Source organism: Copadichromis virginalis, linkage group LG8, assembly GCF_057382275.1.
Source record: "Copadichromis virginalis isolate Kocher_CV1m ecotype Utaka linkage group LG8, C_Virginalis_male_GT1.1, whole genome shotgun sequence".
Classification (NCBI taxonomy): Eukaryota; Metazoa; Chordata; class Actinopteri; order Cichliformes; family Cichlidae; genus Copadichromis; species Copadichromis virginalis.
Window position 1 is genome coordinate 10,043,681 of NC_140625.1, and position 25,550 is coordinate 10,069,230.

Consider the following 25,550-nt stretch of genomic DNA (forward strand, 5'->3'; position numbering starts at 1 on the left):
TTTAACTAGTGCTTTGGATGGGTCCCGATCAGCAGGAGAGTGAGCTATGGAGAGGAAAGAAAAGAAACAGGGAGGAAACAACTGGCAAAAGGAAAAAGGTGGAGAAGAATCAAGGGAGGGGAAAAAGGAAATGCTAACAACTGTATATGTCACCAAAATGGCTTTGAGTCAAACCATAGAGAATTTGAGGGTAGTGCAACACAGTTATGATCTATCATTGAATTACAAAGTTGCCTTTAAGACCAACAGAGATGAAAATAATATGCAACACATTTAAACATTAAAACAGTCTTTGCTAAGATTGTCGGCGGGATTTAAAGCATCCCTAGAGAGCTTCCTCTCCCAACATTCAGCCCAAACTCTTATCTAAGGCTTTTTGATAGAAAGGCCTCAGGCGTTAAAACTAAACCATGTGGCTTATCTGCTCTGAAGAAGAGAGACTTTTTACCAGCTTACGCGCACGAACACATCACAAAACTCTCCCGTTGAGCTACAAGGATGTGAGCTGCGGTTTGGCTTAACATCCGATTTATGGCGTATAATGTGAAGCAGGTGTGAGATCGAGGCTAGCTCAACAGCATGGAATGGGCTAGCTGAGGTGTCAGCCAGCACAGCCACACCAGGAGTGAATGAAGTGCGCTCCCAGACGGTGGAAGGGAGGGCAGGGTGAGCAAACAGCACAGATGAGCTGGACACTTTTAAAACTGCACCACTTCTCAGCCTATAGTGGATCACCGCTCATCTTAGACACTCAATACGCACTTGGTCAAAACTGTGCAAGTAAATGGATACATCCATTATTAGTGAGTTAGATTTGTTCCTACTAATTGATGCACTTTTATTGCAGCTGACCAGTCACAATGTTGTGATGTCATAATTTTGCAACAATCAATTCCAGTTTCTTTATATAGTACCAAATAACAAGACAACAACAATTGCTTCAAGGTGCTTCACATTGTAAGATAAAGACCCTACAATAACAGAGAGAAAATACTTGGCAACAGTGGGAAGGAAAAACTCATTTTTAACAGGAAGAAACTTCCAGCAGAATGACGCTCAGGGAGGGGCAGCCATCTGCCATGACCGGGTGGGGGTGATGGAATACAAATTTAACAGGCAAACTTCACATGAGAGCGGCTAAATTAGGCTACTTCTGACTGCCCACTGATCTGCAAGCAACTTTGCAACCCAACTTGACCATAGCTCCTCCTTTTATGCTGAATGTGACTTAATGAACAGTGTAGCTGTTGTCATTGACGCCTGCTCTCTGTGTTAGGGTGTTGCTCTTCCACCTCTGGCTTTGCATGTGTGTTTAGTTGCCTTGGTAACTAGTGATGATTAAATCTATCAGCAAGTGTTTCAGTTGATTTATAGTTTTGAATTGAGACGCTTGAAAACCAAGGCTTTGAAATCAGGGGTTCATTATTCCTGAAAAACTCCCTTGATTTATGTGCCACTCGTATTACTATTGGATGAAAAATAAATCTTTCTTACTTTTGAATTCTCGCTGTCCAGTGGAAAAAAAAAATCAACAAGATGGCACATATGAAACGAACATATAAAAACATGACATATAATTTAAGATGGAGAGAATGCAGTGAAGGAGGGATGACCTTGCAGATGAATTCTTAGACATCTGATGAAACAGAGATACTTACATGATCACCGGGCTGGGGTCTCATTAGAGAGACCTGGTCATACCCACGGCGGAACAGAGCCCAGATGGCGTCCAGTTTCCCCTGAAAAAGAAGCAGAGGAGCAAGAAGATAAACAGCTGGCCAGATGTGAATTGCACACTTCTCCACACTGCAATCTATCACCTAATAAAAGACTGCTCATACTGACTTTTCTATATCAGCAAACATTTGGTCTGTGGTTCTTTTTCAAGGCTGAGACCAGGTTTTAATCCCAAACAAACACCACGGCAGCTGATTTGACTGATTAGTTCCTTCCCCTCTGGATAAAGCTGCTGAATCACTGATTAGTCACAAAGACTGCTGGATATATTTTAGTTAACTCCGGTCATGAACGCTTTAACCTTTAGCAACATAAAGCAATTAATAAAGCATGATAAAACACACGATCTGCCAAGAATCAGAGCGTGGGCTTACTTCTCAGAGACAGGAAAGAGCTGATCCCAGCTAAAACAACTGTAGGAATCCAGCGTGTATTTTACTGTAGACAGTATTTAACATTTGACAGAGCTGAAGGGCAAATGTTTTGAGATAAAATCTTCTGGATTAACCGAATAAAAAAATGCTAAAAGATGTTGCATTTGCTTGGACAAATAAGCAGTGGTGGCATGGATCCTAAACAGAAGTGCACTCACACATCAAAAAGTTTTAGAAAGATGGGGCCAGCCACAGCCCAATTTCCACATTCAGTGATCAATTTACAGTATTTACCCCACAGTTCAGTGTTCACATTCACCTTCTGTACATGCTGTTAGGCTGCTGTGAATGAATTATGAATGCAGCAGTGTGTACAGATAACAGTACGCTTACTGTATGAAAAGCGTCACACAGAGTGGTTTTATTTTAGGAGTAATATTTATGCTGTGCTGGCAGTCTCACTATGGGCATGTGTTGGTGCTATGGCACTATCAACTAATTACATGTATATAGCATGTATATACATGTGTGCTGTGTGCTGGGAAACTTCTGCTGCCCTCATGCCTTTAAAAAAAGTCGGTGGGTGAAAATTCAAAAATGCAAAGTGGTCTGAGTGTAAACAAAGCACATTTTTGACTTTCTAAAAAAGGAGGGTTTTTATGTAAGAGTGGTGAGCGTGAATTCCTGAACTAAATGCAAACAGTACGAGCGTCTATACGGGATAACAGAGTGTGTGGGTATATTTTACATTACAGTGTCCCATTGTGTGCTGATTCTGTGAGGCTGTGTTTACCCGGATGGGCGTGTACCACTTCCGGCTCTGAGGTGGCTTCTTGTTCTGAGGTTTCTTAGGTTTTGGCTCATAGGGTTCGTACTCCTGCTCTGGCATTTTCACCACAGCGTTCTTTGGCTTTTCCAGCTTAGCCCCCTCCTCAGTTGAACCCTTCCCTCCCCAGCGCACCTACAAGACGGTAGACCATACAAAAACAGAAAAGGTCACTGTAATCTGTTGTCTACAGATTTAATCGTGACTTTATTTCAGCAGCGTAAATGCATCGTTTTGACACCTCCATCCTCTTGATTCCCCCAATTCCTCTTCCTCCATAATATGAGGCATCCACAGTGGGCCACTTCTTTTTGGGAAGACCGTCGTCGTCGTCATCTGACTCCTAAACACCGGTACACAAAAGAGTTTGTCTTTCACAGATGAAATAAAGGTGCAGGAAAGTCTTGGGGTATTACTTAGTTAGGCTGTATTTATGTGCGTGTGTGTGTGTTTTGACTCACAGGCTCAGGAGGAGGTGGAGGAGGAGGCTCTTTGATCACCTTTAGACAAATAACAGACATGCCATGATTTTAAAATAACATAACATCAATGCAAGTGTTTATTATTTGTGAAACTAGTCGGTGTTTCTTACCACAGTGCAGCAGAGCGGCCAGAACCACCACAGGAAGAGCAGAGCAAGGAGGAGGAACAACGCCAGCAAGGTGATCAGGAGAATGGTGCCATCGAACTGGAGGGCAGACACAAACACACGATGCTAGAACATTACGACAAGTGCACCGTGCACATCATGTTTCACAGGCTGGACATAGATGCTAGCTAAAAAAACATGCAGGCGCCGTATCTCCAGGAGATAGAAGGAAGATGGCAACTGGCACAACACCTGATAAAAGTAGTAGTACAAGTAAAAAGGGAAAGTAACGCTGACAATTTTAAGATACTTGTAAATTATTTTAAAAGTACCTCAACTACCAAATTTGTGGCATGTATACATCCATAGCTCTGATCTGGGACCTCGCTGCCCTTCTTCACTCATGCATAAGGTGCTAGCCTTCCATGTATGCGCATAGAAATCTTGACTTACTTGTTGTGTAGTGAGATAGACAACACATATATAATAAAAACGGTGATGTAGTGACTGAATGCTCGTATTATCCACAGTGGTAGTGCTGACAAGAAGAAGTAGAACAGTATTTTCAGCACTAATAGCAGTAGCGACAACAGATTAATCATAGCTGTGGTATGACTGATTTGAAGGAAAATAGTAAAAGCATATAGGCTCTAATATTCATGTTTTCCTTTCTCGAGGACAGTGGTTAATGTGAGCTTTTGCCATCTCTGACTGAATCCTTATGTTGACATTTCTCGCTTTAAGCTAGGCAGACGTCCGCTGGCCAAACATGGTTCTCATTAGAGACCACAGATGAGGATCACATGTGGTTAGACTTTCCCCTATCTATCTATCTTGTGGCAAAGCTGTGGAGGATTTATCTGAACTCAGCAGTGGGGCCCGCTGCAGAAAGCACGTCAGCGGTGCCAAATGATTATTTATTAAAAATCACCCGGATTATGATTTCCTGTGACAACAACTTAATTTGCAGAAAAGTTAAAACAATAGATGGTGGGGTGGGGGTGATGGGGCAGGGTTACTGCTAGCAAACAATGCTGAAAATTTTAATAGTGGCCACATCTGCATTTTGCTGCTTTTTCACATGTGAAGTGTGCGTTTTCTCCCATGCAATATGGATGTTTTTTGTGGGCTAAGTACAAAGGCTGAAACCCCTCAGTGTGACACTTTGACAGATTCTGGGGAAAGGATGCAGGGGTTCAGTGGGTTTGTGGCTTTTGCTTCCAGCTTTGATTCAGAGACTCCAACTTGCACGTTGTTTATTGCACCAGGCCCTCCAATCTCCAGCTGACAACTTTCCGTGCCTTCTCGAGCCTGGTGTGACTTCAGTCTATATGTTTTAGTTTAGTGCCATGAGGCAGCTAATTGCAATGGTATGTCTAATTGAGGTCTCTTTATCGTGAACCACAACACAGTTGTTTAAATTTGCAGCGTCTTCGTGGATATGATGCTGCGTGGATGGAGGCGGTGCAGCTTCAAAGACTGCATATCTTTTTGTTTTTTGGGCCTATTTAATATGTTCCAACATACCAACTTCATTTAGTTAAACTGCTTTAAATTGCATTTGTTAACTTGTTTTCATGGACTGAAAAGCTGCTCCGTTTCACACATGCACCACCTCTAAATAGCAGTACCAAGAGTGCATCTGTCACAGATGTTTCACCCACAAAACTAAAATATTAAACCGGGAACTCCAAGGTCACCAAGCAGCTTCTTTAACCTTTTTTTGTGCCCAACACACGGAGGTTCATAAGGTCTTTGTTGGGTGGCTCACTGCTACCAACCTCTGTGGTTTGGCTACCAAAAAAAAAAAGGAGAAAAACAAAACTGAGAGTGGAGAAAGTGAGACAACTAAGAAAAGAGAGAAATGTTGGAGAAAGCAGAAGAAGAAGCAGAAGAAGAGTACAAACTACACAAACGTTTTTTCTTTCTATTTTTTGCACAATTAAAATCTTTGCAGTGTCCCTGCGTGGATACATGAAGCTTCCACTTACACACTCTGTGGTGGTGATGTGAACGTTGCTGCTGATGAAGGACAGACCGTCGTTCATGCTCACTTGGAGATAAATCACCCTGAAACAACACACACACGCACACGGATGAAGGAAAGGAGAGTAGATCAGTGTTTGGGTATAACATTACAATCCACGCTAAGCGAATTTAGATCGGTTTATTTAGTCTGTCTGAAGTTTTTCCAGCTCAAGCTCGACTTTGTTTGATGGGAATGATGTCATTTAAACTTGGGTTCATGCCAAATAACGTCACCGAACTGTCTGTGAAAGGCGAGGTGGTTCGTTACATGTGAGAACGAAATTTGAACTAACAGGGAACGACCACAAGAGCGGAGGATTATGAGCTGAAAGTGACAGATTTTTAGCTTAGGAGAAAACTGAAATCTGAGCAATTTCTTTTCTGCAGTAACTCGAAAGAGGTTGCTTTTGACTGTTTCCAGCTGCGAAAATCTCAACCCAGCAGGAGGAAATGTTATTAAAAACTCTTCCTAATAGATGAGGTATGCGCTGAGTCGTGTGACTCTTGTTTACGAGCCCCGTATCACTCGCAAATTGTGCAATCTGACTCCAAATGAACCAAACCTTTTTAAAAAAAAAAGAAAATAATCGGCAACGGTTAATAAACAAAGACAGAAAGTTTAGAGTGTTTTCATGTGACTGATTGTGCAACACAGCAGGCACGGCAGCCAATCCAGGGAAGAACTGAAAACACAACCTGCTAGTTCAGGCTATTTTTTATGGTTCTGGACAGGTTGTGTGTGTTTTTTTGTTTTTTTCCAAGAAATGACAACATGCTAAAAGCATCACGAGGAATAACAACAACAACCACTTCTCCTCTTTAAAGGCAGTTCATCATATCTACTTGGAACTACAAAATAATTTGTTCAACAGATCTCAAGTAAATATTTTTCTCACTTCAAAAATGTATAAACTTGCCAAAAAGAGTACAGAGTACAGATTTGTGTCTGTATTCCAGTGGAAACCATGTAGGTTTTCCTGAAGGCCTGAATCCCTTCTCCCTTTGAGAGGTGAAAAACAATTCAAGTGACCCCCAGAGACCTCTCCGAAGCCTGTTGTTATTCACTTCATAAAAACATGGATGAAAGGCATGCCTGGATGTGAAAGAGGTATAACAGATGGAAAGAAGGTGGGTGCGGACAGAGAGGTGAGCTGGGTTAGTGGGTGAAGTTCATGATCAACATCATACGGATCGTGCCGACGACAGACATCTGGACACGAGTGGATCGAAACCTAAAGATAGCCTAGACCCGAGCATGCGTTTGATCACTTCAGCATGGATGCCGACTCCGTCTCCTTAGTTCAGGTCTGGACATCTGTAGACAGAGTGTGGTATTAATAGCATCAGTCCACGTATGCATCCTAGCTGATCTCAGTGGCTGACTGACGGCATTTTAGTTTCCATATTACCAATAAAACCAATAAAAATGTCATTTATATAGCACCAAATCCTAATGCTAACTAGCGCATCTGTTAAGGGCTAAATAGAGATTAAGTCCTTTTGATATGTAGCCATGTCATCAAGTTTACTGCAGCAAAAAATGCCAATGGGAGTAAAAGGCCAATGACCATCACTGATCATAGCGGTCTGTAGTATAATGTAGTGTCTCATAAAAGGAAACTATTACAAGAAAACCTGGGGAGGAAATGTAGGCTGGTGTAATAGACAGCTATTAAGTAAGGAAGTGAAACAGACAGGAGAGATAAACACCCACTCACACTTTTAGATGTGCAGTATAGAAACGATACACTGATTAATTGGTCAAGAACCTACTTTATTAGTCTGAGTTTCAGAAGAGTTTCAAAACCTCACTAAGAAGTTTTTACACTCTGCTGAGAATCATACATAAACACACATGGCAAGGCCAGGGTAGGCGCTACATAGCTTTGATCAGCCGAAGCTGCAGAAGCAGACAGCGCAGAGGAGTGATGATGGGATCAAATAAGGAGGTAATGATAAAAGACAGAAAAGAGAGAGAAAAATAAACAGATGGGCAGGCAGGAGCTGTGGTGAGGTTCCACAGAAACTAGCAAATAGGTCAAAAAGAGCCAGCCTGGCACTAAAAGCTGCAGAAGTGGAGTAAAAGAGAGAGTCTGGAGGTGGTGTTTAGATTTGAAAGAACTTGAAAGTTTACAAGTGCTAAGGTAAGATCAGAACAACAAACAAAGATCCAAATGAATCTAATCAGCGGGAAGTTGTGGGGTTGTAATGCCACCACATCTGCTTTACAGTCCTTCCACCTTTGACTGAAGTTTCAGCATCGGAGCCATCACTCCAGGTTTCCTAAATCTTTCTCCAAGGACGCAAATCAACTTCTCTCTGCTACCGTACCACAGCCAGCACAAATATTACCTCTAGTGTTAAATAAAGGAATTTGTAAACAATTATAGAAATACAAGAAGTACCCTAAAAAAGTCAAGAAAGAAAGCGTGAGAAGAGAACCTCTGGTATTAGCTGACAAGGTCTCGCCTGCCTACTTTGTGTGTTTAAAGTCTTTACCACCATCCACTCAACCTTGTATTCTGTGGCCCAGTGTACTTTTCTTCCCATAAAGACTTAGGTTAGAGAGGTTTGTGGATTGTTGATGTTGGAGCATAGTTGGGCTCTAAAAGGAGAACACAGCTAGCTGATGAGAAGCAATTCTGGCCCCTTCTTAGGTTACACCGAGAACTTGTGTGACAGTCATGTGGTCAAAGTTCGAGTAGGCCAACCTCAGTTGTCTTAGTTTTCAGAGCCCTTCATTGCCCCTTTGAACACTGACAGAAACACTTCTTTTTAATGCCCTGTGATCCTGAACTTTAAAATGCAGCTCATTTTTTCTATTGTACTGTTAATCAGCTTCATGAACCTCAACAAGCACAGATCCCTGATTTGAATCTCATCTAAACTTGGACTACAATAATTTGAAAGTCATTATACCAGAACTGATTCATTTTTGGACACTTCAGAGCAAATTTTAAACAAACTATTGATGTGGTATCAATTTACATGCAGATGTGGAACAGTGTTAGCTTTTATTACGTTTTTCTTCTTGAGGCAGTACTTTCTATCTATGTCTACCAAGAATTTGCTTTAGTTTTCACTGCTCTGTTCTAATTTACGATAGAACTAAGACGTATTTATGAAGGGTTTACCACTGAATATGCTGCCACAGTGAGAGAGCCTCTTTTATTTTGGTAAGCTCTACTGGGATCGAGAACGGAGGAATCTGGCCTCGGATGGGGATCATAAACAGCTAATGTACAGCAGGCGTCTTATGGTCTGTGCACATATACATGCGAATATATTTATGTGGTCTAAGATGCACATGGACGGCACTGAAGTATGAGCACTTTTGCTTGAAAGGGTGATGAAAGTGGATCTGCATAACTAAATGAAATCATGAAGTTATAAAGAAGAGGGACTTACTTTCCAACTTCATCGATAACAGGAGCTGGACACAATAAGAATGTGTCTTCTACATCAGCTGGCTTTTCATCTACAAGAAAAAAGAACTGAGCTATGTGGCATATATGTAGCATGTACAGACAACATACACGAGTGAAAAGTGAATTTTGTTTCTTTGTGAGGGTTTCTACTTTTTCCTCATAGAAACTGTATACTAATAACACATGCATCTGTCACAATTCAGCTTGATTTATATTAAGGAAACAAAGCATAGGTGTACTCACTGATGGTGATGGTGTCATTGATTTTGAAGCTGCAGAGCACCTGGTCGATGTTTCTTGCATGGAGAAACCCATTCCCTTTCACCACCACTTGAAAAGACTCTGGTTACACAAGGTAATTTTACATTTTAGACACTTGGCAGACAGTCTTTGCTAAGAAAAATCTGACACTTTATTACTTTATCCTAAACAAAGCTCACTTTCCTGTTTAATGTGGCACAGTTGCACACCAGCATGGTGTGATGTCTCTCTAATGATGTAGTATTATTTCAGAAAAGCCAAGAAGCCTCCAGCTCAGCTCAGCTTAGCTTATCAGTCTCACACAGGTCGTTCTATTTAAGCCTCTCCACAGTTGCTGCGCGTCTGCAAGCTGTCTTGCAACCCACCCTTATTGCAGCTCCTGCTTTTCTTGCTGTTTCTGACTAAATCAGTGCCACAACTCCTGTTATTAATGTCCTCCCTGGCTTGCACTTATGCACCTTTGCAAATACAAGGGTTTTCTCCATCTTATCCATGTCATAAGGTGGATGAGAAAATAACAATATCTTGACTGTAGTGGACCTGAGTGAAACTGAGCTTATTTTTCCACCATTGTCATGTAGAGAAAATAGCATGGGCCTTAGTCTCCTTACATTGCTTTAAAATACAATAAAAATGAATAATATAAAATAAATAGAACTAATGTCTCTGCTGGACCTTAAATAGTTACAATGTTGCCTGTCAAAAATTGAAACTACTGTTATATATCAGCCGTATACGTATATAATAAGGTTAAATCTGTGAGGCAGCTTGCTCTAGCAGCAGGCCATGGTATAATATTCAGTGTGAAGTTAAATAATTTCCCTCTTTATGGGTGAAAGTAATTCATTGCTTCATAAAAGGCAGATGTGAAAAACAGTCAAAGTCCTTCTGCTATTGCCAGAAACTTTTAATCCAACCCTGCTTTTATCTGTTCATTTGTGGCTTTTAATGTCCATTTATTGTTGCTTTAACTGTCATAATCTTTCTCTTGGCAGGAGAGTAAAGAATGGTGTCTACTTTACATCATATCCGCAGGAAATCTCACCCCTGCCCCCCGTCTCACGGTCCCTCCTTTTAATGAGACTGTAATATTATTCCCTCCGTGTTACCCCATCCCAGCAGATTTCCTGTAAGTAACCTGGATGGCCATAAATGGTCATTTCTTTCAGTCTGGGATTGTCATAATTCAAAGAAGCCGAGACCAGGCACCCACTAATGAAAATGACACAGTGGAAGGAGCAATGGTTTGCTGGCATATGTGTCGATGACTCAGGAGGGACCGAGTTCAGGCTGTAATTGTGAATGTGTGAGTTTTATAGCTCCTCACCTCCTGCACAAACACTGGAAGGCTCAGCTGCCAAAATTTCAATGCAGGATTTCTTGATGATCTGGGGGAGAAAAGACAGCAGTGATTTTTCCACATTTATTTTGATACTAGCCTTGTTCATGAGCCAAGAGCTCAATTAATATGTTTTGAGTATATTTGGGAGTCATCTGATGTAAAATAATCCTTAATAATACTTATCAGTGTGTGTCTAAAAAACAAGTTTGGGTTAAACCTCTTCCCAGAATACTCAAAACTCTCCCTGCTTTGCAAATACAGCTGAATACTTTCATGTTTTGATTTCCTTATTATTTTAGTACAATGATGAGTTTTTCTCCCTGGTGATATTATTATTGAGTCTCTAATTTCTGTCTTTTCTTGACGACTGATTTGTTCTGAGTTTCAGTTTTGCGATCATGTGTCGTGGTTAATGTCTTGATTTTTATCTATGACAGTTGCAGTTCGCACCCTTTGTCTCATTTCTCTGTTTTTGTGTTGGTTCCTCTTTGTTCCCCTGTCTGAGATCTTGCTAAGTGTAAGTATTTATGTAAGCACTAGTGCTCTTTTAGTTATTTCCTGTTATTTCCTGCTTTGAAAGATCTTATGTCTTGATTACCTCCATCAGCCTCTAGTTCCCCATTCTGTTTCCAATCCCCAGTTAGTCATGTGCATATAAATAATCCTGTTTGATTTTTGTCACATGATTTGTAATGCTTGCGATTCATTCCCCTCTTTTCAACCCTTTGAGATCTTCAGTTCTCTTTATGGATTTATTTTACATTGATATACCTTTTATCCTACCTTTTAGCAATTAAAGCTTTTAGCTGTTGGATCCTCCGAGTTCTGAATCCTGCCTTTTATGACTCTGACTCTACACTCTGCACATCTCATTGTGACAACTTTATCTTAAATTATCAAAGTGAAGGGACTAGTGTAACTTACTTTCCGATGGTTATGTTCTCCAATCTTAATACTTTTACATTAGAGATGTTTAAAGCATTAATAAAAGCAAGACTTAAAAATGACCGATCCTTTAAATAGGAAGTGAAAATCTTTTAAAAGAAATTCCAGCCTTAGATATTTTTCAGGGTTTTTTTCTTTTTTATATACTCTGCGTAATAAAACAGTGAGACACACAATGCATTCCATTAAGGTCAAGGAAAAATGATTTGGTAATTACATAAGATAATGTTTTTAGCTATTTGACCATTATCAAACTCTTGGAGCTACAACGGATTAAATGTTCAAATGACAATCATTTCAGCTGGAAATGATCTGGTCACTGGCTAACGACTATGAGCCTACCTTTGTTTATTATTCGCCGAAAGGACGACTGCAGCTGAGAATATTAGGCTTTAGAAAATTGTGATTTAGCTGAGTATATTGAGATTTCTCATGTGATGTCATTGCCTAAAATTTGGATGTGATACAGCCACAGATTTCAAGGGAAAATTACATTTTCCCAGACTGATTGGCAGCCGTTCCTGGAGGTTGCTGGCTGTTGGTGGGTGAGAAAGAAGAGGGTAATAAACCAAAAATCTCCTTGTGACAGCTTTGCCTGTAGATTCACGTCTGTCTGCAAACACTTCCAACTACTAGCTGAGTGGTATTAAACAGAAATGGAGGTTTGCCTCAGAGCTTCAGCCAACATGTTTCAAAAGAAACAACTTTCACAATGAAGGTCTCCAATTCCGGTTTGTATTGCAGTTCTTACATTTTCACTTCAGCTCAGAGAGCAGCTGGCCAGTGTTTGTAGACAAGTCCATCACTTCCATGCAAACCACGGGAGACCGCAACAATATCCTAACAACCAAAGCAATCACAAAGAATGTTTCTGCCGACTAGCTGAGGAACACACATTTTTCCCAACTGACAGGTAGGCTGCTAGGGGAAAATGGGGGTCACTGATCAGTCAACAAGACCATGTGACTCGAGATTTATCAGTCATTTTCCCAATGACTGCCATAAACCTCAAACAACCACTCTCTACCAGTTGATGAATACTAATTTGACCCCCATGACCGGTGGTTGCCAGATGTTCGTGAACAAGTCTCAAACCTGCGCGACTGGTCCTTGATTCACTTGATCCTACACTGTCACTGTGATTGTCACAGATCCAAAACTGAAAAAGCAAAATATTGCTCAGTGAGCTGATAAAAAGCTTTTTTTTCACCATGCTAGCTGTAGGAGAGAACGCAAGTTGAAGTAGCTTACCCTGCTTGAACTGAACTCTGACTGTGTGTGTTTCAGCCAGTATACACAAAGAGTTACAGTTCTGCGTGTTGCATGACAGAATACTGAGCAGAGAGTTGAAACCTAGACAAGTCAGTGCTCCTTTTAAAAGCTTAAAAGGAGCACTGTATTAACTGGTCTGAGAGAAAATAAAATCTAAAATCTTAAAGAGATATTCAGTCATTATGAAATTGTACAATAGTGTTTTCAAAAGTCAGGTTTTGCTTTCAAATAAACAACTGTTTAAAATGACATTGCAGTGAAAAGGGATCTTGTGTTGAATATGTAAATACAGATGTCTGAACGGAGCCTGTATGGGCTAGTTTCTCTGCAAGGAAAAGTATTTATTTACCGAATCAATGACACCCCGCAGGGCGTGGAAGCCTCCCAACACAGGAAACACATGTTCAATGGTGTCTGCAATGGTGGCCAGCTACAGTGGGAAAGAAGTTCAGACAGAGGTACACAAACAGAAGAGAACAGAGGAAGGATTAACAAACTAAATAATCAAAGGAGGCTAAATAAACTTCAACAATGAACAATGAAAGATGAGGCCATGACAGGGGGAAAGCTGCCTCAAATGCACTCATACTCATTTGAAGCAATTTCAGATGTTTTAGAGGTAAAGAACTGTACAGTAAGAGAACATTTGAAGAGATCAGAGTTAAAAATCACTGGAGTTGGTTCACAGGGAAAATGATGGGTTACCCAATTTGTAAGATTTCTTCTTTTCCAGAATAATGAGCACATGTGGTAGAGTACATGTCCTGTGGTGAATTTTTGCTTTTTTCTCTAATCAAATGTCTTATATTTGGGGGATTAAAGGGAATAAACTTCCATATACTGCACAAATTTGTTACATCTGAATTACCTGTGTCTCGTTGAAGTCTTTGACACCAACACAGTACACAATAGCTCCCAGAGATCTGGCTTCATTCGCCTGTTTGCACAACAAAGGCAAAAAGTTGAGCAAACTCCAGAAAACTGTCAGTCATGAAGCTAATGAGAGCAATTCTGCTTCCAGTTTAGCCCTGTTACTGAGCTCTAACCAGAGTCCCCTGGAAAATCAGTGTTAGTGTGAATTTGTTACCTGATGTTGTGCATCTCTAAGCTGATGCTCATGTAGCTCTCCATCAGTCAGAGCAATAATCACGCTGGCAGTACCTGCAAATCATATACGCTGTGTTGTAACTTCACCATGTGCTCCATTGTTGCCCAAAAAATGAGATAATTATGTTTATTAATGCTTACCAAAGTTCTCTTTCCTTATCTGCTGATTTGCCTTTAAATAAAGTCATAGCACATTTCAGATTTAAACAGGTAATAGAAGGAGCCTTGAGTAGCTCTGTTCTTAACAGACTGATTTTGCAGTGTAAAAATGTTACACATTACAGCACACACTCACAAGCTGTAATCCGAGGTGCATGAAGGTATCTCCACCGGGAACCTCTCTGTTCAGTGCGTTCAAACCCTTCGTGATGTCGACTCTGCAGAAAGTAACAAAGCACAATTGGATTCCTGTCCTGCCTGTGCATTTCTGGAAGCTAACCTACGGTACTGATTAAACTTTTTTGGTTATTATATATAAAGCAAATACAGAGTTTGTACAATTCTAATGAGCTTGAAAGTCAATATTTGGTATGACCACCATTATTCTTCAACACAAACTCAACTCTTATATTCAAGCTTTCTTATAATTTTTTTAAGTATTCAGGAATAGTTCTCCAGTGTCATTCAATAATGCTGAAGTTTGGGCTCTGGGGAGGCCAATCCATGACTGACAGTGTTTCATTGTGTATTTTTCTATCCAGTTATGCTTTTACTCCATTGGCAGTGCATTTGGGATCATTGTCAAGCCGAAGAATGAAGCTGCTGCCAGTCAGATGCTTTCCTGATACTGCATGGTGGACTGAACTCTGAAACTACTTTTCTGCATTCATAATTCCATCAATTTTTACAAGATTCCTACCACTGACTGAAATACAGCCCCAAACCATGACAGATCATTCACCATATTTTATGGATGGCTCTAGATGCTCATTGTTATACTTCTCAGCTGACCTCCTTCATATATATGTAGGGTGATTATTTGCACCAAAAATTTGAAATTTCATCATTCCACAAAGACCTGTTGCCACTAATTTTCAGTCCAGTTCTTGTATAATTTGGCATACCTATGCCTTTGTATGTATGTAGAGCAATGTGATTCCCAGCAATCAGCTGAATCACCTTGGCATATCTCTGCAGAGTATGCCAAGGTGATTCAGCTGATTAGTGGGTATCCCACTCTTGGTGCAAAAATACTATTTTATATTCTATTTATCCACTAAACTATGTTATCTTTGCCAATTTCTTGTAGATTCAACTAAGGAAATGAGAACAAATAATAAGATGCTAATAACAAAGTGCCTATAGATACAGCTTAAAAGTTACGTGTAGACACAAAACTGGTTCAGAACTTTTTCTCAAAAATACTTTTAAAACACAACAAGACACTTGCACACCAAGCCAAAGGAAATAGTGCTCTGGGGATTCTCAGAGCACCAGTATTTTGCATCAGTTGCTGTTTACATTTTTGCTTATTAATTACTGACTCACTTGGGACTTCCTAGCACTCCTGTTTTCAGTTTTGTCTTTATTAGTTTAATTTACTACTATTAGCTTCTGGGGGATCCCATCTTGCTTACATGTATTCAATATTTGCATTTAAGATTTTTTTTTTAACTGCATTAAAATCGTTGCTTCTTATGTGTTGTGTTCCTTTGAGCTGTGAATTTATTGACAATGACATATTTGGGGGCTTGACCAGCAAAATATCTGAATACTTTCACTACTTAAGGATTATTCTATTCTAAGCTATAGCCACTTCTGTTAGAAATGAAACTTGTTTACACAATAGCAATTATCAGTGCTCTCATTCTCATTCTTGTCTCTTATTCAACAAATGTTATTCTGTGACAGTTCCACAGTGACATGGGCCAATTTTCAGTTTTATCTGCATTGATTCTGATGCAGTGGATTAAGTTTACTGTCGCGTGAGATCACTTCATGCTACAAAAATTTGCACACGAAAACACTCAGCTAATGTTAGCTGTGTCTAAATACTGACATTAAAAGGTTGTATTCATTGTAAGGTTATATAAGAGAAATTAATTCACCTGTTTTCCGTCAGTTTCAAAATGATGGACGCTCTTGAGGAAAATGTTATGAAAGACATCCTCAGCATAGGACTATAAAAGGTAAAAAGAAAGAGCAAATAAAGCATCACACGTATTATTAACGGTTCACCCAAAAGAATGACCAGGAAGTACAGATATTAGTATTCGTCCACTAAGGACAACACCATGTGTGAGCAATACAAACATTTCTATGTCATCTGAGATTGATCAGAAACAGTTATTCTAAGTAATAACAATAAAACACAAACAATATAACAATTTTCCTAGAAAACATAAAATAACTCTTCGTATTCATGACTTTTCTTTCTTCTCTTTTCTTCAACAGATATCTTGCTGGAGACAAACGACTTAACTGATTCACTCCAGCAATCTGTGTTTCTAGCTTGAGATCGATTATTTGTTTAGAGCACACAAAGAAGCCATGTGACATGAAGTTGTTCCAGTGTGCAGGATTTGAACCCTTTGTTGCGTGACAGTGACATAAATGTTGATATTGAGGCTGCATTGCTGAATCTTCAGATGTGGAAAAGTTCTGTTTACTGGTGAAAGGAATTACTCACACTTCAATTATTTGAAGCAAGAATGTGTGTTTCTTGTTTGAGACAGTAAGTTAGCACAGATTTGGATTGTTTAAAACTTTTTGCATAGTTGTTAAAAAACTACAGCTTTGAGGAGGAGCTGTTCTTTGCTATGACTAGGCCACAAAGCTCCAGGTGTTGTGGCCTTCAAACCGTGTGGGGAAAAAGCCTTTCAGTCTGGCTGACAGCTGGCTATTTATTGAAACTTCTTGCTTTTAAATATATGCCATATTTTAAGAATGATATTTCAATTTTGAAATTATAGATGCAATATCTGCATCTTAGAGAGATGAGAGAGATCTTAGAGACATTTGGAGGAAAAGAACTTTAAACTAAAGACAGTCCATCAAACCAAGCCAGCTCACATACATAAAGACATTTTTGCCTGTAGTCACTGACACAACTACTGGAGACTGAGTGAATCATCAGCCCGGATACTGAGTGACTTAGCATATGGCAAGCTGTAGCTGTAAGGACAGATTTTTTCACTTTACCAGAGTGACTACTCTGTAAAATGTGCTTTTCTCTTCAGTAATTTATATCTCTGGGCTCCAGGAAGTCGAATACGAGGCAACATGCTGTTTGGAGACTGACAATGTTGGTTCCAAATGTTGATCTTGCACTATACGGTGTATATCACCTATATTACCACATTTATCTATGCAAATCTGTTGGCTTAATTGTGTCTGTTCACACACGCTCATTAAGTGTCTCTTACCTTTTAAATTTTTCTGCTAAGTTCTTCACAAACTCATAGATTTCATTCCAGTGATCCTTCACACTGCCAGATCTAGAAAACGGATGGCACATTTTAAAAAAAGGTTATATCAAGAAAAATGTGAGAAATATGACTCTGCTTGATATCATAGTAAGTGATTGTAGCAGTTCAAATAAAAATAAGAAAATGAAAACATAAAAAACAACTTCATAAGTTATCTACTGTATCAGTTAGACTCTAACCTTCATATGCTAGAGTACTCATACAAGAGGATAAGAGCTTCGTTAGCCAAAAATGACAGGGGGTCTAGTCATTAGCTCCACAACATGAAGAACAAGCTGTATATATGCCAGGCAAAACACAACTGCTCAACCTGTTAGCAGTGCCTTTACTGCGTGTCATTTACTTGCAATAAAAGTACTGTTTTAATTTATTTAATTAAAGTAATTTGACTTTCATTCCTGAGCTGCCAAACATAACAAACATGCTATCATACTCATTAGCAAGAAATAGTTAATCTAATACGCCATTTGTTAGTGATCCTCAGAGGGATAAATGTAAAACTTAATTTTGTTATGAATATGGATTATTTTGTAACGAAAATATGTGTGTAATAGTCATTTGTGGCAGGAACGGGAGTATGATTTAGCAAACTCCTGTATCATTAACGTGGCACTTGAGGATGAGGAAACAGACCATGGTCTCCCTAGATGATCCTCCATAAAAGTGAACTATCATAAAATGATACCCTGTGGAGCTGCCTTCATTTCCTCTAGCCAGACACCATGTGTGCTGTGGGGCGATTTTATTAAGAGCGATCATTAGGGGAGAGAGTTTTGGGCATAAAGTAACCAGCTAGGGAAGAAGCCAGAGAGATAACAACGTGTAAATGAGCCAACTGATGGTGGTAAAATTGGAAGAGGATGAAGCAGGAATTATTTAGTGTTATTTTCAGTACTGATATGAGTTCGTTTTGTTTGTTTGTTTGTTTCAATCTTAATTCAACTTATTCACCTGCATTCATCTATGCAGTTCTCTAAGAAAGAGACGAAACACAAAGGCATGTCATATGCTTAAAGTGGAAGTTCATATCCTTGTGATGGGAGAAAATGGGAAACAGACTAAACATCCACTCTGTTATCCTACTTTCTAGCTGAATGAGTTCCTTGCACACTAATGGTCCATATAGCTGTCTGAGACCTCTAGACACAACAAGGTGAATCAACCATTCCTTGCAAGCAGGTTTCTCATGCTTTAAGCTGATAATAGTCATGTGTATTTGTATTTGTATTACATGGATAGCTAAACTTGCAGGAACCAACTTAGCCTTTCTTATAGGAGTTGGGTGTTTTGGAAAACAGCGCCAGTTGCATGGCCTGGCTTGAAATGGAAATGAATTGTGACTAATGTTATTTTCCTGCAATAGCATGTCAAAGAGGTTTTAACCCCTGGTGTTTTTGTGTTATTGCTTGGAAGCAGAGGGGTAATTATTGAATTTGGCCAGGATTTGGGGAGGATAGAGCCAGGGAATACCAGGGAGTTTCCCATCATGCCTCAGTCATTCAAGACTTTTTATCGTGCCAAACCAGACTCTAAGCCTTCATTAAATGCTTTGTTAGATGTATTTGTTTCATATAATTTTTGTTTAAAGTAGGAAATAATACTTCCACTGCTCATTTAATATATCCAAGAGGTCAGTACAGCTGCCCACGAGCAACGCTGACATGTCTGACTTACAAAGCTCAAGACTTATTTTACAGCTACTGCACAGAAATTTCAAGCGTGGTTTATCAGAACTTCTTTGACTCATACAAAAACCTTATCAAGAGCAAATGCTAAAAAAACAAACCAATTGATTGCTCAAATGAAGCCAAAACGCCTCTGCACTATTATATCTATGTATTATGTAACTCTTAGTGGTTTTATCCTTTAATTCAGAATGGTTACAAACGCCGGTCAACTGGGGAAAAAAGCCTCTTCTAAGCGTTTTCTCTGTGTTTTTGCAGTTCTGATGACATGACTTGCTCCCCCCACATCAAGGCTTACATTCCTGGGAGGCTGACTGAGCAGAGAAAGAGGACAAGACCTACAAGCTAAACAAAATTCTCCCAAAATAAGAAGAAAAAAAAGGTCTGAGGTAGACTGTAGCATTTAGTTCAATAAAAAGTGCAGCGCAAACAGAAAGAGTCCCACATACACATGCAGACGGGTTCAAACCTGAAGGAAAGGCAGCAGCCAGGTTCTTGTGCAAATTGTTCCATTATAGCAACAGAGGAGGGGAGAAAGAATAAAAAGTCTGGTGAAATTTGCAGCTAATACTTGTGACGAAGTGTGGAGATCATTCTTGAGTATTTACTTAACACGAGGGTGAATCTGAGGACATCCACGTTTGGTTTTTAGCTGCTTATCTGTGCTTCTGGACCACTGTGGCTCATGTTTGCCTTGGAGCAGTTGTGATTGTCTGAGGTGGCTACAGTCGTGGGATTGAGGCCTAGCTTGCAGTTTCACTCACCTGTCCAAACAGTGCTGGGAGAGGAAGTGGTCCTTTTCATTCTCTGATTCTTGATGACACCATTTTATACGGTGTCTTATTCCCACCACAATCCCTTGATCTAATTTTAATGACCTGAGTTGAACACCGAAGTTTAGCAGTGTGCGGTCTGGACTCAGAAAGCAAAAGTTCAGAAAGGTGAGGGCCGGCCACAGATTGCCGACTAAGTGATGACGCCCAACGGCGGTGTGAAGTTGTGTCATAGCAACTTGTCATAGCCGAGTGACAGCGTTTTCTCTGTACTAATGAGATGAAAACCATGTGTCTTGTTGTAAGCCATCTGAGAGCCGAGAAACAAAGAAGCAAAAGAAAAGGAAGGACAGAGCAAGGGAAAGATGAAGAGCTTTATCAGTCAATTCCACTGTGGGAGTGAGATAATGGGAAAAACCTGTTGGCTCATATCAAAGTGCAAGAAAACATGCCAGTGGTTCAGTGATTTAGTTCAACTCCAAGGCCAAGTTTCTGACCTGCTTTGGTCTGTCTGAGCCAGCATGGCCACTAGAAGACCGAAGCAGCAAGTAAACAGTCTGTTTAGTCACTGTGCAGTTCTCTGTTTTACAGAGACTGGAGATCTGTGTTGCTAAATAGCTAGTTTTCAGTTGTTTTGCCAGATTTAAGACCACTCCTGGAAAAACACTGTAATCCATTAAAAAAAAGAGTAAGCACGCTTAGCTTAACATGAAAAATACTGTGGCAGCCAATTACATAACACTGTATAATTTGACATTAAAAGAACATTGAATGTACTAATCTGATGAACATATTGCAGATAAATCAGATGGAGGAAAAGGTGTTTAATGTAGGTTTTGTGTAGGTTTATAATGAAAATACAGCTACAGGGCCTCTGCCGTTTCACAGTGGCTTTTGCAGTTTTGCTCTCAAGTGCAGCAATGGTTGCTTTTACGTTGTCCTGTAGGGAACCTGTAGGGGTTTTCTTGAATTGTTTGTCTAATAATTTTAGATGCAAGGACAGGAAATGAAGAAGAAGAATGTCGGGTAAGAGACACATTTAAGCTCTTTGTCCAAACTAAAGTGAGATCTCAGGGAGCAGCGCTTCAGACACGCTAGAATGAAGCATTTGAACATCCAAATTACTTGTGGTGCAATTCCATCTGATTTTCAGTAGAAGTAAACTCAATTTCCTTGTTAATACAGAAGATCAAATGTGACAATATGTATTTAGATAATATCTATTTTTCTAAAGTTTTAAGACGCATAGTTTCAGGTTAGATTGCTGAATTTACAATCGGGTGGTCTTGCTTTCTTTTGTCTCTGCAGCTGAGTCACATCATACGTGCTACATTCAGGTTTACATTCAGCCCTTAGACCAAGCTATTGTGCATTATACAGTATTGGGAACATCGTATCTTCTGCAACATTATGCATATGTATGATTATTTGTAGCAACCTTGAGTTTCCAAAATTGCTAAAAGCACAAAGGGAGGTACTATGCATCATTACTAGTCACTGATGCTAAACACACTGTGACTTGTGGGTTGAAGTCCCCCATGGGTTTGAGTAGCCCTGAAGAATAAAAAATCTTTAATCATTCTCAGTAATGTCTTTTTCTGCTGACTGGATAGATTTCGCAGTGAGTGGACCTGCAGAAAATTACTCAGAGACTGTGTGTATATCTCGAAAGCACAAAGTTCAGCAGGAGGGGAAGGGCAGAAGAAAGACAAGAAGAAAAACATTGTAGAGGAGACAGAACAAGCAGGGTACGGCATCAACAGCACAAAGAACTTGAAGCGTTTATGACCTTCTATGTTCATTGGCTTTCTTTTTATTTCCATCCACTGAACAGTCTTGACACACGTATGATTTTTTACTTTTCAGTCATCTCTTTGTAAGAGATACTTGCCATTTCAGTTTAGAGTGATAGACTGCTAATATTTGCTAATTAGTATAATGAGCTGAAAAGCTCAGAGCTTTCAATGGTTAAGTGGGATAAATGACACACTGCAACACGATTAGCATTATGTAAGAAAATACCAGTCTAAAGCTGCTTTGGAGAATATTTCAGGTTTTCACCAAACCCAGATGATTAACACACAGCTCTGCACTTTATTAAGTTTATTAAGTGTTGTAGCATCTCTCAGCTCACCTCTCTGGGTGTATGGCTATTTTGCTTCACTGCTCTCATCAGCCATGCGAAGAAAGCAATAAGCCTGATGTAAAGTACCTATATAGCACCAGTTGACACACAAATTTAGTGACGGGTTTGACGATTAGCTTTGGAGCTGGTGGAAACCGAAACAGACCTTAACAGCTATTTGACCATTAACATACATGATCTAGAAAAGGCTTTCATTTCCTAACAACAAATTAAATTAAGGGAAAAAAAGTAAAAATTATTTTATTGTTGCATCCATTGGTTGCTCTATTACCTCCAGTTGGCTAGGTAATAATAAAATTGCTCAACGTTGCAGTCACAGTGGAGAAAACAGTGGTTGCCGACCACAGTATCACCAAAATTGTTAAGACCATGTGCAATAAACTTGCAATCTCGTCTTCTATCAGTTTGCTAATGAATGGGGTCGAGTACGGAATTGTTTGTGATAATAATGTGAAATTGGAGAAAACCACAAATCTGTTCCTGTCTGTTGCAAATATGTTGCCATCTGCTTCGACAGAAATTCAAATTAAACAGAACATTCACATTAACTATTTACACTCAAATTCCAAGAAGTAACTCTAAAACACAAATTCCATTGCAAACATTGACGCAGCTACTGAAGTATTCTGGATACAACCAGCTGGAATGGGAAGTACAGCTGTGTGGTGGTTAGCATCGTTGCCTCACGGCAAGAAGGTCCTGAATTTAAAACCAGAATGGGACTTTTCTGTGTGGAGTTTGCATATTTTCACTGTCTAGTGTGGGTTCTCTGGCTTACTCCCACAGTTTTTGGCAATCTCTCCATGTTTAGTAATTAATTGGCAATTATATAAACCTCCAATCTGCTTGAGTGTAGTTGCAGTCAGTCTGATATGAACTGTGATTAATTTGTAAATAGGTTGGCTCCAATCAGCTGGTCTGTGCCTAGTGATGGAAAGTGGTGCACACATGCATCTCTGGGCAACCAGCTGGCTGCTGCAACAACTTGCAATCAGTTGCCAAATGCAAAAAATAGACAAATAAAAATTAAATGCAATCACCAGGGGGCAGCATGCATGTGGGAAAAAGCTCCCTACACCTTAAAGCTTAGTGGTGCGACATTCTTCTCGTGGTTCAAAGTGTTGAAGATGAAAAAACAATCCCCCCAAAAAACAAACAACAAAAAAACTCCACTAAGGAGTCCATCTACCATTCCAACTGGGCCTACCCACACCACCCCAGCCTGCAGCCAATGATGCCGCACCAACTTAACTGAGTGGGAACAAGGATTTGTTTGTTTAAAATCACTAACCTACTTTTACAGCCACTGCAGAAGTCAGAGTCTTTACTGCGTGATTGCTGAGCTAACGCTGCGTGTCTATTCCAAAACCGAGAGGAATCGTTAGGTTTGATACTAAGTAACAAGCTGATGAACATTATGTATTCTTCAAAGCATGCTCTTCTTTCTGCATCAAATATTAGAGCTAGAATGAGATACAGTATATCTACTTTTTATTCCCCCAGTCTTGTTTTTGCAACCCAAATTCTTGAATGACAGATAACACAATATCATGTCAACAGGCATTTGTCCTTGCTGTAAACGTCACAGCAACATTTTGTAAAAAGCCCCAGACAGCAAAACACAGAGTGGGTGTCATTCCACAGCGAGAACGTATTCAGACATTTGAAATGTATTCACAGACTGCAGCTGCACTTAAGGTTTTCCACTGACTCGTCTGGATTCCGGAAGCATGACCCAACGCCCAGCCGGAGCGCTAACTTGTGACTACATTAAAAGACAAGAGAAACATTTTGCAAAAACAACGACAAGACTTGATGAGAAAATAACAGATAAACTGTTATTTTTTTAACACAATTAATAAACTGAATAATGTGTTTCCCCATCTGTAGTCAATAAAAGTAATACTGTAAAATGTAAAGAGGATGTGGAAAAAAGGACTAGTACTGCATAACACTGTTGTAATGCATTTTTGCATAAATTCAATCACCGGATACTGTTGATTTACCATATTTGAATCTGCACCCACCCATCAAAAGAAATGCAAACTTCATTTTGAGGTTGAACATTAACATGTACCCTATATGTGAATTCCTTTATCTGCTATGAACACACCCAAAACCATTCCTCAGGCAATGTGTTCCATATAAAACAGCAAGCTGCGACCCACCCGGTCTGAATCAGCAAATGCAAAAAGTATGCAAACCCGCAGCTATATAGGACTTAAAGATATGCAACATATTATCACAGAGGTTAAAAGGCTTCATGATTTTAGGAACATCATGCACAGTGCACCAAGCTAACTTAAATGATAAATTCATAACGTCCTGTTTGGAAAGTCGGGACATCATCTGTTGGCTGGTTTAGTTTAGTTTGCACGCTGTTTGTAAGCCTAAGTCTGTAGGTCAGGGCATGTTAGTATTGGTCTTGGGACCCTATCATCCTATGAGATTTATTGCTATTCAAAAGCCTAAATCTAAATCCTTTATTATTATCCAAGGCAGTTTAAGAGCTATTTGACCAAGAAGGAGAGTCCTGGAGTGCTGTGCCAGGTGGCCTGGCCTCCAGAGTCACCTGACCTAAACCCAATCGAGATGGTTTGGGATGAGATGGACCACAGAGTGAAGGCAAAAGCACCAACAAGTGCTCAGCATCTCTGGGAACTCTTGAAGACTGTTGGAAAACCATTTAAGGTGACGACCTCATGAAGTTCATCAAGGGAATGCCAAGAGTTTGCAAAGAGGGTAGCTACTTTGAAGAATCTAATATTGGGGTGGCTGTAGCTCAGGTGGCAGAGCAGGTCAGCCACTAATCAGAAGGTCGGTGGTTTGATCCCAGGCTGCATCCTGGCTGCATGCCAAATATCCTTGGGCAAGATACTAACCCCATGTTTGCCTACTGGTGGTGGTCAGAGGGCCCGGTGGCGCCTGTGTCCGGCAGCCTCGCCTCTGTCAGTGCGCCCCAGGGCAGCTGTGGCTACAATGTAGCTTGCTATCGCCAGTGTGTGAATGGGTGAATGACTGAATGTAGTGTAAAGCGCTTTGGGGTCCTATGGACTAGAAAAGCGCTATACAAATGCAGGCCATTTACCATATATAAAACATATTTTGGGTTATTTCACTTTTCTGTTTACTACATAATTCCATATGTATTAATTCATAGTTTTGATGCCTTCAGTGAGAATCTGCAATGTAAATAGTCTTGAAAATAAAGAAAAACCATAAAATGAGAAGGTGTGCCCAAACTTTTGACTGGTAGTGTACATGCGCAGTTTACTTAGAAAATGACTGTGCCACGAACAGCCCAGGGTTGGCTGTCCACAGCCAGGGGCCCAGTATAGAGACGAACGAAGATTAATACACTGACTTCTGTGGAATTAGCACGAGTTTGATGATGCCATATCGCTGACCTTTATTTCACTAAACTTCTTCTTTTTTTTTGCTAATAGCTGATAAAAACATGTTGCGTTTTGGCAGCATGTCAGCATGCTTACAGCACAGCCTCGCAGAGCTGCTCGTACACTTCTTAGTCTTGTTACTGTGTTAACTTGAGGACCATAAACAATACACCACAACAAAGGCATATGATGTCACATTATTAACTATGGATGG

General features: G+C 39.9%; 1 protein-coding gene across 1 annotated transcript in view; it reads right to left on the bottom strand.

Annotated features, from left to right (window-relative positions):
* Positions 1-25,550, bottom strand: part of antxr1c (ANTXR cell adhesion molecule 1c) — a 38,580-nt gene that overhangs the window by 9,874 nt on the left and 3,156 nt on the right. Inside the window, exons 2-17 of the mRNA XM_085465687.1 lie at positions 17,275-17,346; positions 15,958-16,029; positions 14,205-14,286; positions 14,051-14,081; positions 13,890-13,963; positions 13,671-13,739; positions 13,152-13,232; positions 10,571-10,631; positions 9,226-9,324; positions 8,963-9,032; positions 5,518-5,596; positions 3,530-3,625; positions 3,399-3,437; positions 3,179-3,280; positions 2,905-3,072; positions 1,659-1,739 (exon numbers count right to left, since the gene is read on the bottom strand). Of these exons, the coding sequence (XP_085321813.1) occupies positions 1,659-1,739; positions 2,905-3,072; positions 3,179-3,280; positions 3,399-3,437; positions 3,530-3,625; positions 5,518-5,596; positions 8,963-9,032; positions 9,226-9,324; positions 10,571-10,631; positions 13,152-13,232; positions 13,671-13,739; positions 13,890-13,963; positions 14,051-14,081; positions 14,205-14,286; positions 15,958-16,029; positions 17,275-17,346 (1,276 nt within the window). The remainder of the gene's footprint in view (positions 1-1,658; positions 1,740-2,904; positions 3,073-3,178; positions 3,281-3,398; positions 3,438-3,529; positions 3,626-5,517; positions 5,597-8,962; positions 9,033-9,225; positions 9,325-10,570; positions 10,632-13,151; positions 13,233-13,670; positions 13,740-13,889; positions 13,964-14,050; positions 14,082-14,204; positions 14,287-15,957; positions 16,030-17,274; positions 17,347-25,550) is intronic.